A 14,066-nucleotide genomic window follows, 5' to 3' on the forward strand; every position below is an offset into this window, starting at 1 on the left:
TATCTAGCCAGTAGCGTTGCCTGGATCTCAGAGACCCAGCTTCTCACATGTCTGGGGCCCGCCCAACTATTCTACCGTCTTGAAAGTCTACTTTACCACCCCCTGTCTGGGCCTCTGTTTTCAGGGGTACAACTATTCTGCTCTCAAGGTGCAAAGGGTTGTCGAATCATTTTTCCCCCTGGGTGTTTTCATATGATGATGTCAGCATAGTAGGAGTATCTCAAGGTAACATTTTGATTCGGGGCATCTCGAAACATTAAAAATTAATAGTAAGCCCCACCCACCTTCCCCTACATGGTACCACTTCAACCTTGCGATTCAAGGCAGGGTGGATACGCTCTTCTGATTGGGCCTGTTATTTGAGGTTCAATTGTGTTCATCAAATTCTGTAAAAAGGGGCAGACTATTCACATACATTATTTATAATAACTACATTTGATGCACAAACTTTTATTTATTTGTGTCTCTTTTAGATTAATTGTTATTTATTTCTATTTATACAACTGATTCCAAAAATGTTGATGAGAGAAAGTGGAACTATCATCACTATGGCTCTTGCATTATTGCAATCTTTGAATTGCCAATCGCATTGGAAAATTTCTAAATTTTTTCTTCTATGAAACTTTTGGTGTTTGTATAAATTCAAGTGCGACGTGTACTGATATTTATATTTACAAGCTGATTTTAATGCATTAATAATGTGATATTTTTCTAGCTCATCTACTGGTGGCATGCCATTATTCTATATATATTTTTTATAATATCATTGTTTTAGTTAGCGCTATAACTATTGCGGCATTGAAAGTTAAGATTACCACTAGTGCATATTACAAGGGATATCATTATGTAAAATGTTGTTTGAATACTATAAATATTTGCATGTTCTCAAGAAACTTGCAAAAACCTATAAGTTATATGTAAACGCCTGACTTTGATAAATCTACAACACCAGTGTATCGGAACTTAGGATTTACAACATCAGGAAACGTGTTAAATAGGTTCCCATTTTTCAACAGTACAAAAAACCAATAATGAAAAATGATTAGAAAATGAAATGCTATTATTTAGAATGACAAACTTTAAGCTATTCATCCAAGCCATGGTGATTAGGTTATTACAAAGAGTGAGATATCTATGCTCTTATATGCTGGTGTTGACCATATCTACAATGCTTCTTAAACTTTTTGTCTTTTGACACATGAATATATACAATCTTGTTTGTGAATGTTTATAATATGTTAATGATATGCATGCATATTTTCACAGAGATTTCTAGGATAGGTGTCAAAACTGACTAGGCACTGGCATTCTGTTCAGGATACCAGTGTTTGGCCAGCAGGAAACCACAAGAAAACTTGGGAATGACACCAGGTTCTAGACAGAGATAGGATATTCAGGTAAATGAGTGAGTGGCAGTGAATGCTTGAGGCGCGGATCGGTTTTCCATGAAAGGAAAAGGAAGGCTGTTCTTCTTGATCTGAATGGACTTCGTATCAGTAATTTCACAGTCGATTTGCATCATTGAGATAAAATCTTTCTCAGCACTTGAGTTCATGGATGGATCTGAGAAAGAAAAAATAATTTAAAAAAACATCCCTTAGAAGTAGGCCTGGGCTTCATATCTGTAAGTAGAAAATGGTCTGATTGAAATAGAAAGGAAAGCTTATGGTGAGTATAATATTGGCGTGGTTCAAATCTTAAACACTCTGGCACATGTTCTTACTAGGTACACAAAATGGATAAAATCTTACCATTGGGCGGGGCCAACATCATGAGTGACATCTTTGGTCTATTTGTCGAGTTTGTTCGGGAGGCTGGGAACAACAGATGGTCCTAGGAGACAAAACATGTTAAAAAAATGTTTATATTGTTCAAATACACAAGCAACAATCTATTAACAATTGTTGCTATTTCAAGGATAAGATTACAGTTTAGATGCTGTATCTGAGGAATTTTCATCTTTACTTTAAACCTAGATGGTGCACAGTCAATCTTTCTCAGACAAAGAAAACATCTAGGGACTAAAGGAGGGTGAATATGTACAACAGGGCCTCTAAAAATGCATGCTGGTGGCCTAGGGGGGGATGTGTGAGCTCTTCCCTAGCTATGAATGCTGGTGGCCTAGGGGGGGGGGATGTGTGAGCTCTTCCCTAGCTATGCATGCTGGTGACCTAGGGGGGGGATGTGTGAGCTCTTCCCTAGCTATGCATGCTGGTGACCTAGGGGGGGGGGGGATGTGTGAGCTCTTCCCTAGCTATGCATGCTGGTGGCCTAGGGGGGGGGGATGTGTGAGCTCTTCCCTAGCTATGCATGCTGGTGGCCTAGGGGGGGATACAGTAGCTATGGGTCCCTACAGTAGCTATGCGTCCCTACAGTAGCTATACGTCCCTACAGTAGCTATGCGTCCCTACAGTAGCTATGCGTCCCTACGGTAGCTATGGGTCCCTACAGTAGCTATGCGTCCCTACAGTACTATGCGTCCCTACAGTAGCTCTGCGTCCCTGCAGTAGCTATGCGTCCCTACAGTAGCTATGCGTCCCTACAGTAGCTATGCCTCCCTACAGTAGCTATGCGTCCCTACGGTAGCTATGCGTCCCTACGGTAGCTTTGGGTCCCTACGGTAGCTATGGGTCCCTACGGTAGCTATGGGTCCCTACGGTAGCTATGCGTCCCTACAGTAGCTATGCGTCCCTACAGTAGCTATGTGTCCCTACAGTAGCTATGTGTCCCTACAGTAGCTATGGGTCCCTACAGTAGCTATGGGTCCCTACAGTAGCTATGGGTCCCTACAGTAGCTATGCGTCCCTACAGTAGCTATGGGTCCCTACAGTAGCTATGTGTCCCTACAGTAGCGATGTTTCCCTACAGTAGCTATGCGTCCATACAGTAGCTATGTGTCTGCGACATCCAGTCATTGAACTCACCCTTCTGAAGGAGACGATGTAAAAGGTGTCATCCTGGCGATTGATGGCATCTGAAAACACCTTGAGTCTAAAAGTCATGGAATGGGTCAGGACCGTGTTAGGTAATGGGTCAGGACCGTTTTAGGTTAAGGAGCTTGAGTCTACAAGACACGTAATGGGTCAGGATCTTGTTAGGTAAAGAAGCTTGGATGGGATGATCAGTTTTTTAGTTGTTCTATTGCTTTTGAATTGTTATTGATTTTATCCCTATAAATACAATTATTATATTTCATACTGTTCCTAAAAGGGTTTTTGGAATATTTCTCAGCGAAAAGTTTGATGATCTGACTTAAGGCAAGGAGTCCTAATGGGTCCCCTAATCCCATCAAAAATTGCCTTTACTCCATTGCCATGGGCGTGGTCCCATAAAAAAGTGACCCAACTGCCCCATCACCTGATCCCATCAAAGGTTGTAGCGAGCTGTCATGGTGGTGTACTTACAGGTCTCTGCCTTGGAAAAGCTGTACTGCATTGTTGTCGGATGCTGGGTTGTGACGGCGAGAGAACATGTGCTTATGGATCCGCCTTCTTGCTTCTGCGGCAGTGCAGTTTGATGGTAGACGCAGGGCGATGTTTTGCGACTTAGTCTTCTCCTATGCAGAGGATACACATGGTTCACATAGCCCTCTAGGCTTGTATAGGTTTCAGTGCATACACAACACTAATGACTAATGTTTCAATGTGTGTTTCTGAGTGTCTTCAACTCCAGTATTGTATTGTGTTGAGGTTGAAAAAAGGTAAAATACTTACAGGTAAGGTCATGAACAGCCCAACCCATCACAACAATAAATTAAATATACTGTATTAGATGAAAACAGCAAGAAAAACATTTCTTTTGATCACTTGTAAGCAACATTAAGCTTTACAAACCTTCTCTTTCTGGGCTCTGTGGTTTTTAATTCGGATGAGCCGTTGGATCTCATGCTGGCGGACCCATTCTTCCATTGCTTCTGTCAATCTAACGAGGCAAGCAAGTTGTTATTAACAATGGCAACCAAGTAGTTAGGCAATCAATTTGTAACATACCTGCCAACCTTACCCGGTTTTGCCAGGAGACAAATCAAATCTCCCGGCCTCACGTTTTTTTTCCTTAAATCTCCCGGTTTATTACCAAATTTTAATCAGTTGAGTTGTTTTTAAAGTAGAAGTTGGATTTTAGCCACAATGAGCCTTTTCCAGGCATTTCTTGTAGACCACAGGAATACCGAAATGCTTGCAAATATTGACCAATCAAGTGTGACTGTTTTCGCGCAAATTGTTGAGAACTTGGCTCATACTTTGGAGCAGTTTTCTCACGAGTCGTAAGTTGGTGTTGTAAATCATGCTGGCCACAAACTTCAAGGCTCTTCAAAAATAATTTTTAGGCACTCTGTGGTCAGGAAACAATGCTGGCCTTTCAAAAAGTTATTTAAATTGATGTTCTTGACATTGAATCATCAGTCTAGTCACTTTGGTGCTTACCAAAAAGTAATTGCAACAAAAGTAATTTCGCCCTTAAAGACAGAGTAGTACTGTATGTCCTTATTAACTTCCCAAAAGTTCTCCAAAGTTCTTGTGGGGGGAGGGGGGGGGGAACATCTAAAAAAAAAATTCAATGAAATTTTTGCCACTTTACCACAGGGTCCCATTGATCATATTTTATCCGAGATTGTACCCAACAACAATGAAAGAGTACAAATATCTGTGCAGCGACAGTGAACATGAGAACTCAACCATAGCATGCAAAAATGCAATATCTATGATACATGTCAGTAGATACTATTTAACCTGATAGATGAAACCAGCATGCTTGGATTACAGTCTGATCGTTGGTCTTATTGTTGGCATCCTATCTCCCTCCCCTCTCCCCTAAAAAATCTCCCGTTTTTTTAAGTCTTGGGGTTCACAGGTATGTTCTAAGGCAACCAAGTTGAGTCTGATATGTATCCTACCGTGTGGATTCTGTGGTATTCACTTGTTGATTTGGGCACACGTTTACCATCTCAGCCTCTTTTTTCTTTTTTTCAATTCTTTTCCTTATATTTCTCAACTTCCGCTCTTTCTTTTTCAATAACGCCCTCTTCCTGTTCACCTCAGCAAGCAAGTCCCACTTTTTCTTTACAACAATCAAGTCTTTGCTCTCTTTCCTGTTAGTGAAAGAGCTGACACCTGACTTGGTTGGTACACTTAGTGAATCAAGGGTCTCATTTGATCTTGGTCTTGTCTCAGGCCCGTAATAGACCAGGGACTGGGTGGCCTTTGTTTCCTGGCCCTCGTACTGCAGTAGTGCCCGCCCATGTCGCAGCATTGAGTTTGGCCCAGAGTCTGTGTTGTCAAACTTCAAGTGCTCATTGAGTGGACTAAAACAAACATATAAACAACAAAATTACTAAATGCTACCGCAATGTCTCTTAGTTAACCCATTGACCCCTCAACTGTACTGGCCATGAGAAGTACACTCAACCCAAAAAAATTCAAATGGACAAAAATAAAACAATAAGATCAAGATACTAAGGCATTTACGTTAGACATCTTACGTTAGACATTAACAATCAATTTTATTTGACATGGTACTGGGTGTATGGTGGATCCATATTTTACAACTGTTGAACACAATAAACCTTTATAGCTGCTGTATATCATATGGATGAAAGGGTAGGACTTGATGTATTTGACTCAAGTGTTAAAGAAATGCTGACCTTATAGCGCAAAAAGATTGTCTATTCATTAGCAAATAAACGGTCGTGATATCTTGCCAGCCCCAGGGGTTACAACTAACCTTAACTTTATTTGTACTCAACACTATTACGGTATGTGGAAGAACTGTGCCTTTTACCAGAGCCTGGTGTTTAAATGAAGTCATAAGAAGATGCAAATTCTTACCCAAAAGGTCCTACATTCAATGCCACAAGTAAAACTACTGCTAAAACGCAGGTGGATTTCTTGATGGCAGATGCAAGCTCAGGGTTCTTTGCCTTTAATATGTTATTCTAGACACAAGGAAAAGACATATGGCGTTTAAATAATTGATGAATATTTAGGGGGGGAAATTAATCAATAAATTATTTCTCATTCATAATTGGCTAATTTTGATAATCAATTTTCAGAAATTTGGGAGCACATTACAACATCTGCTGGAAAGTGAACAAATGTAGCTTCAATATTTCTTTCATGTGTTTAGGATAAGTGGTAATAGGAAGTGGGTTGGTTACCCGGCACTAAAACAAACACTTATGATACGATGTAGATATGTACTTGTTGTGGTTTGAAATGCTTCTTGGTTTGAAATTGTTAAAACTGGTTTAAAAAGGGGATATTTGCATAATCTTTTATCTAGTTCTTTTAGTTACACCTCCCAACCCCCAAAAAATCCAAGCCCCTGTTTTATTAAGGACTCCCCAAAAATAAAATCCCTTTTAGAATGCTAGGTATCCAAAAATGAGCTAGTTTGAAAAATTCAAACCAGTTTGAAAAAAATTCAAACCATGCCACATTTGAAACAACAACATACTTATGATATGATGTAGATATGTACTTATGATACGATGTAGATATGTACTTATGATACGATGTAGATATGTACTTATGATACGATGTAGATATGTACTTATGATACGATGTAGATACGTACTTATGATACGATGTAGATATGTACTTATGATACGATGTAGATATGTACTTATGATACGATGTAGATATGTACTTATGATACGATGTAGATATGTACTTATGATACGATGTAGATATGTACTTATGATACGATGTACATATGTACTTATGATACGATGTACATATGTACTTATGATACGATGTAGATATGTACTTATGATACGATGTAGATATGTACTTATGATACGATGTAGATATGTACTTATGATACGATGTAGATATGTACTTATGATACGATGTAGATATGTACTTATGATACGATGTAGATATGTACTTACGATACGATGTAGATATGTACTTATGATACAATGTAGATATGTACTTATGATACGATGTAGATATTGTGAATGTTATGGAAACGATCAACATACCTCATTTTCTAATTCTTGGACACGTTTCTTTAACTTAATATTTTCTTCGCTAAGTTTATCATTCAGTAAATTGACTTCTTTGATTTGTGTTTCTAGTGACTGCAGATACTGTAAACAAAAAAGAACAAGAAATGAATCAGACAACGAATCAGACAACGAATCAACCCTGACAATCATTTGTTCATCAATAAATTGTTCATTCTGTATTACATAAATGCTGTGGATTTGAGCTTTAAGCTGCTTAACTCACCTCTTTCTTCTTTTTCCTAGATAGACAGGCTGACTCTCTATTCTTGATCATTCGCTGCTGTCTCCTAAGAATTTTTTCCTAGAAGTTGACAAGCAAGTCAGTAATAGTAAATAAACTAGAAACAAGATCAGCTAAGCTAAGTTTAATGTTGATGTGGTTTTTAATCAAACTTAAATGGAGTTATTACAATAAACACACAATTAACACACATACACCATTATATAGAAAACACAAACTCCAAGAGCCTGTTAGTTTTAGAATTTTTATATAAAAGTTATCTTTAGTCAGAACATAGAGTTCACTGCTGTAACTCAAAACTCCGAGGGAAATCAAAATGGTTCAAGTTATTGAGAGTTAGAATTATTGTGAATAAAATAGTTTTCAGTTCATTTGATTTACAAGGAAAAAGAAATACATTTTTGCATAAAAAGAAAATAATAATAAGTTATATTTCTTTATAATATCAATAAAAAAAAGCCATTTGAATAAGCTGGTATTCCTGGTAGGGAAGGCCGAAAGAAGCCTAGGCTTATCAATCATGGACTCCTCCCCCCCCCCCCAAAGTGAGGAACTTTTGTGTTATCAGTACTTACATCTAGAAACTTGTGTTATCAGTACTTACATCTAGAAACTTGTGTTATCAGTACTTACATCTAGAAACTTGTGTTATCAGTACTTACATCTAGAAACTTGTGTTACCAGTACTCACATCTAGAAACTTGTGTTATCAGTACTTACATCTAGAAACTTGTGTTATCAGTACTCACATCTAGAAACTTGTGTTATCAGTACTCACATCTAGAAACTTGTGTTATCAGTACTTACATCTAGAAACTTGTGTTATCAGTACTTACATCTAGAAACTTGTGTTATCAGTACTTTCATCTAGAAACTTGTGTTATCAGTACTTACATCTAGAAACTTGTGTTATCAGTACTTACATCTAGAAACTTGTGTTATCAGTACTTACATCTAGAAACTTGTGTTATCAGTACTTACATCTAGAAACTTGTGTTATCAGTACTCACATCTAGAAACTTGTGTTATCAGTACTTACATCTAGAAACTTGTGTTATCAGTACTCACATCTAGAAACTTGTGTTATCAGTACTTACATCTAGAAACTTGTGTTATCAGTACTTACATCTAGAACCTTGTGTTATCAGTACTTACATCTAGAACCTTGTGTTAACAGTACTTTTCATCTAAAACCTTGTGTTATCAGTACTTACATCTAGAACCTTGTGTTATCAGTACTTACATCTAGAACCTTGTGTTAACAGTACTTACATCTAGAACCTTTGGCTGTTGGCTGGCCACGACACAGTTGGCAACAGCCGTAGTGATAGGTTTCACTGATGCTGCTGTAGGTTTACTCTGGAAAGAACAATAATAGTCAATTCTTTGCTCATTCTAGTAAAAAAGTCTCGGAATGCACACCATCATATTATCAGAAACAACTCCATAAACATAACTATCACAAAAAATCTTTACTATTACTTTCAAAATAATCATCATTACATCATAATCATAATTTTAAGCATCTTAATCATAACAATCATTATAATCATAATCATGATCATAGTCATAATCATAATCAAAACCATCATAGTCATCATCACTATCATCTCTTTGTCACGTCAAAACTCACCCCCACAATGATTGGAGTTGTTGCAATGTTGCCATTGACTTGGATGTACTTGATACCATTTGTTGATACAACACCTACAGGAGATGAGGTTCATTACCAATAAGATGAGTAGGCCTTGTAAGAAGGACATGAGTGATAAAACAATGGACAAAATAAGAAAACAAGCTAAGAGTTGATGTTTTCTTGCATGCAGCAAAGGGGTCATGAAAATTAAGAGTTTCACATGAAGATTTTTACAATTCTATCATCATTTTTCTTTATAAAGTAATTGAGATAGTAAAGGCACTCTGATTGGTGGGATTGGTCACTTTCATTACATAATGAAGGTCATGCGATGACGCAGCATAAAATCTAGTAAAGAGAATTCGTGCATCATCAGTCAACAACCATGAATTTCCATGAACTTTTAAGTCCAAATAGATGAACCACCAATTGATGAAGTAAATATTTAGCTTGGAATTTGAAGCCACTTTTTCAGTTTTTCAAGCTTTTTTTGCGAACACACTGATGTGCACTGGAATGACGCCATGAACATGCGCTGTTGTGAAGTTTTTCTTTTCTTTTGTGTAGGATTAGAAATAATCTTATAAAAGAAATAAAACATTATTTTTGTGCCTTCATTGAATTTTGAAAACCTCAGTGTTTGTTTGGGAATTTTCAAGCAGATGTGAAGCACTTGACCTACGGTCTCGTGCTTCACATATCTTCTCTCAAATTCTCCCAAACAAAAACACCTTGGTTTTTAAAACTGAATCAAGGCACGCAAAGAATAGTTTATTTTTTAAATAGTAATCTTTGAAATTTCTCTAGTAATGGCATACCAAAGAACTGAAACTGAAAAAATGAAGAAGTTTAAACTTCATATTATTACCCAAGAATAACAATAACTACCACTTCTGAAAAAATATGGCCTTGATGTAGCATTTCCTGTCTCAGTCCCTACTTGCTGTACCTGTATTGAGAGGTTGTATCATCTTGGCGGGTACCGTAGCTGCTTGTGTGCTCTGGATAACAACGTTTTGTAGCTGCTTCATCTGGCTGCATGGCTGGATGGCAATGGGTTCTTTCTTGATACACGGTGATGGTGTCAGGCTGGCTTCTGTTTTGATGCAAGTATTTGGTACAGCAGGCTTGGTTCTGATGGTAGCTACTTGAGCCGTGCATTTTGGGAGCTCTGTTTTGACAGGGTTTGGCATGAAGTACAAGGGCTTGATCTCCTGGGGAACATTGCTCTGATGCGGTGGAGAGGTCTGACCATTCAAAAGTTGCTGAAACAATAAGGCCATAACTCAGGTCAAATACCTCCTTTTGACTGAATGTGCGGGTTTTACAGGAACTTATTGATCAGAGAATTTTCAGCCTATGGCACAAGAGTGACGCTTACCATATATAGATAATCAATATTATCATCATCATCACTAATTAATCAAAATCAACACTATCATGAGGATTACTAATATAAACGCCGGCACTATAACCACCAATATCATCATCTCTATCCCCAATTCAAATATTTTTCTCATCATTGTCATATCTATAACAATATCATTATTATCATTATACAACTTTTCAATACTCTTCTGTACCTGTGATTCTGGTGAGCTGGGCAGAGATGAGTCCATGGAAACATAAGAGGAAATAGATGACGATGGTGATGGCGGTTCTTGCTTAATATTAGCTCCTGGAAACCAAGTGACAACATTAGAAAAAGCCCATTTAAGGGTGTTGATCACTTTTTGTCACTTTCACTGTACCTAATGTTTGTATGGTTTCCTCTGAGAGAGTCCACATGTCATCTCCTATATTGGTCAGCAGTTCACTCAAGTCGTCATCAGTGCCCTAATAAGGAATAAAAAGCTGTCAATCACATTGTTTTTAAAAATCAAGATTTCTTCTAAAATGTCGGAAGGGTGATCAAGCATTCTCATACACATTTGTATTTTCCTTGGAGTCACAGCATAAAGTTTCTTAACCTTCTAATATGATATTTGTGACAAAATATAACTAACAGGGTTGTTAGAAACAGCATAGTTAGTAAACAATCTAGCTATAAGAAAAAGGTTTTTTGGCCAATCAGGGGAATCAATGCACCTCCTATAAGCATTGTATGGTGACTCGTACAGACACAATCCCTGATGTCATTTCTTATTAGTGTCCAAAATTCGAACAATTCATACTTTTGATCAAGACTTTACATAATCTAGAACAAGTAAAATATTAAATGATACAGCAGGTAGGATGATTTTCTAGAGATCTGCAATCCTGTTGTAGGTGGCAAACTCCAGATGTCTTTTACTCAACAGAGCTTGAAAATAACATGTGGGATTAAAAGGTTTTCATTTTGACATAATACAATTCCACAATAAATATTCCTTGGTAAATCTGTGTGTGAATAGATACCATCCCATAGGTTATGGTGTCTTCATTGTTTTTTGGTTAATCATATGCCTTTGTACATTGAAAAGTCCATTTGTGTTCAAAATGTATGCAGTTTAAAAAAATTGTCTGCTGTTCTCATCAAAAACTTTGAACAGTTCTCTACAAAATTTCATAGGAAGATATTCACATAAGTTTCCTAAGTTACGTAATAATAATGATACAAGCAACGTATGGAGAAGATAACAAATGTTCTGTCTGATTCTATTTTTTAGAGAGGGTTTTCGGATCTGCTAGATCCATGAAAAGCTATTTCAATAGTTCAATAGAATGGTCGGATCATTCAATTTCGAGGAAATCTTCAGGTTGCATCATGCAATTTCATGAACAAATTTATTCATTTTTTTTTTTTGAAAGAGCGAATTTAAATGCGAATGTTTTCCTTTAATAAAGAAAACATTTACAGATACTACCAATTTTAAAGAAAAATAAGTTCGGATACTTTAAAAGAATGAATAACTGAATGCTGTATAACGAAAAAGGGATGGAAGCTAATCGTAGTCAGGACAAAACCTCCAATAATCTACACTATTGAAATTACTAGCACAAAAGGGGTCAAAATCTATTTAAACTTCGGTTCATATAAAACCATGGAGTCTGATCACGTCGAAACTAAGAGAAAATTATATCATATTTTTGAGATATATTTGCATCTATAGAGTATCATGTCGATAATTTGGGGTCATTTGTGCAAATGAAACTTGCTGAGGTTCGAACACCTCAATATCGACACGTAAGTTTCAAGGAAGATTGCACGCTCCTGGGAAAATTTAACTACTCACCGCCATTTCCACGTCTTTTTCACCCAACAACACCTCACTTGGATCAAATTTGATATCAGAAATAGCATCGCCTATGGGAAGGTAGGAAAAATGTTTAAAATCCATTTTTCAAAGAATTTCTTACATATAAATGATACACAAACCATCCGGCTTCATCTATGTCCAGTTTCTTACCCCAATCTTCGACTCCAAGAAGATTATCTGCGAAAAACCTTGAATCAGACTCAGACCAGGGAAGTATCTCTTCTTGAGACATCATTTTTGTGTAGTCTAGCTATCCCAGACGCCGGAATTCGGCGATATTTAACGTCGGTCCACCAACGCTACTCAAAGAAACGCTTCGTTACGTGTGAAATGTGAAACAGTGGATTGTGACAACCCGTACCAGTCTACTCGCGGCCATGAATTTTACGAACGAAAACGCAAACAATAAAAGTTCTATTTATTTCTCAGCGAGAGCACTACACGTCAGCAGTAGCATAATAGAGAAAAAACCTTCTCAGTTTTGAAAAAGATTCACACACAAAAAAAATGATATCAAGGACGAAAAAAATATTCTACAAATGTTGCGCGCGCTATTACATAAAATGTGAGCCATCCAACTTTTCTCATAAGTATTTATACAGCTTCTGATATTTAGAAAAGATAGAAAATATTTGTTACACAGAAATAAGAAATAAAAAAGCATAGTATGGTTCATGTTAGGTATAACTGGAGGAAAAACTTTCCAATTTATTTTTCGGCAACACAGCTGCAGTTTGAATATTTAATAAGCGTCTCGTCTTACTAAGTCCATCGTGCGGATCTAAATGTCTCTCACGCGGCTATTCATTCTAACCCAGCTGGTATAATGGCAAAGCCCATAACTCGGACTCCTGTGGTGAATAGGAGAAAAATAACGCAGCGGGAAGAGGGCGAAAAAAAGGCCAGTATCCCGCGTCCTAACATCGCAAACACAGGTATCCCAAATGTGAATAAAGGCCATAACAGAGTATATTAGAGTTGCCTGCGGAGGAGGGTAGACCTAACGCGAGATCTCAGCAGTCATGACGTCACTATAGGGTGACAGGTTCCACAAATAAGAGTTAACACAAATGCACCCCAAGAAATCACAAAATCATAGGGCTGATGAAAAGTCATGGGTGTACAATGTTAGCCTAAGTTGGTTTACCACACACAAAAAAAAGAAAGGCATAATAACAAAATTTTCAACATCATTTCCTTGAAAAATTAAGAGAAATATCAAATCCGGCATTCAATGCGCTCTCTGACGATGATTTGGTTGCTTAGAAACTTGTTGGGGGGGGAGGGGGAGGGGGTAGGCATCGCTGGGGAAAAATTAACCTGTACCTTGATATAGGTTATCAGGAAAAGAAAAACCTGTTCAACTAAACATTGTTTTGGTGTGAATGCAGCATAAGAAAGGCTGTTAACATCTAGTACTCCAGGTCATACCATATCCCATAATAATATCATATTCCATAATAATATCATATCCCATAATACAATTGCAAAAAAAAAAGTCCTACCTGCCCCACTGGGCCGATACAGTACAGGCATGAGGGATGGAGTGTTGATCTTTTCAGGAACAGCACACCGAAGAAAATAACAGCAATCCTTGTATACATATTACTATAAATATTTGTGTCAGATACATGCCGTGAGAGATTCAGAATTGCAAAGGGTGGCTTAAAAGGGTGGAAAAAAGGTGAGACTTCTAAGTTGTCTGCTCCAAAGTCATTTTTTGAAAACCCAAAGAGCCGGTGTTGTACCCAGACAGTGGAGCCTGGGGCACGCTGCAATGCTGTTATTTCTTGGAAAATCACTTAAGTTTTTTTTCCCCAAATTGTCAGAATTTTTCTTTAGATTTCTTGAAATCCTGTAGTTCATCATGGATATCAATGAACCACCACTGGTGAAGAATCCTGGGGAGAACACTAAGACCCTCCCCTGCATCCATCACAG

General features: G+C 37.5%; 1 protein-coding gene across 1 annotated transcript; it reads right to left on the reverse strand.

The window, feature by feature from the left end:
- Positions 1-439: 439 nt before the first annotated feature.
- LOC5508397 (cyclic AMP-dependent transcription factor ATF-6 beta) lies at positions 440-13,943 on the reverse strand. Its single transcript, XM_001628946.3, has 16 exons — positions 12,276-13,943; positions 12,102-12,172; positions 10,638-10,722; positions 10,470-10,564; positions 9,836-10,151; positions 8,884-8,957; positions 8,523-8,609; positions 7,233-7,310; positions 6,983-7,090; positions 5,826-5,932; positions 4,895-5,302; positions 3,834-3,921; positions 3,405-3,556; positions 2,925-2,991; positions 1,752-1,833; positions 440-1,563 (listed from the first exon to the last, which is right to left on the reverse strand). The coding sequence occupies exons 1-16, from the start codon at positions 12,358-12,360 to the stop codon at positions 1,394-1,396; spliced, it is 2,073 nt and encodes a 690-aa protein (XP_001628996.2). The 5' UTR covers positions 12,361-13,943; the 3' UTR covers positions 440-1,393.
- Positions 13,944-14,066: the final 123 nt, after the last annotated feature.

This window comes from Nematostella vectensis, chromosome 8, assembly GCF_932526225.1.
Source record: "Nematostella vectensis chromosome 8, jaNemVect1.1, whole genome shotgun sequence".
Taxonomy (NCBI): Eukaryota; Metazoa; Cnidaria; class Anthozoa; order Actiniaria; family Edwardsiidae; genus Nematostella; species Nematostella vectensis.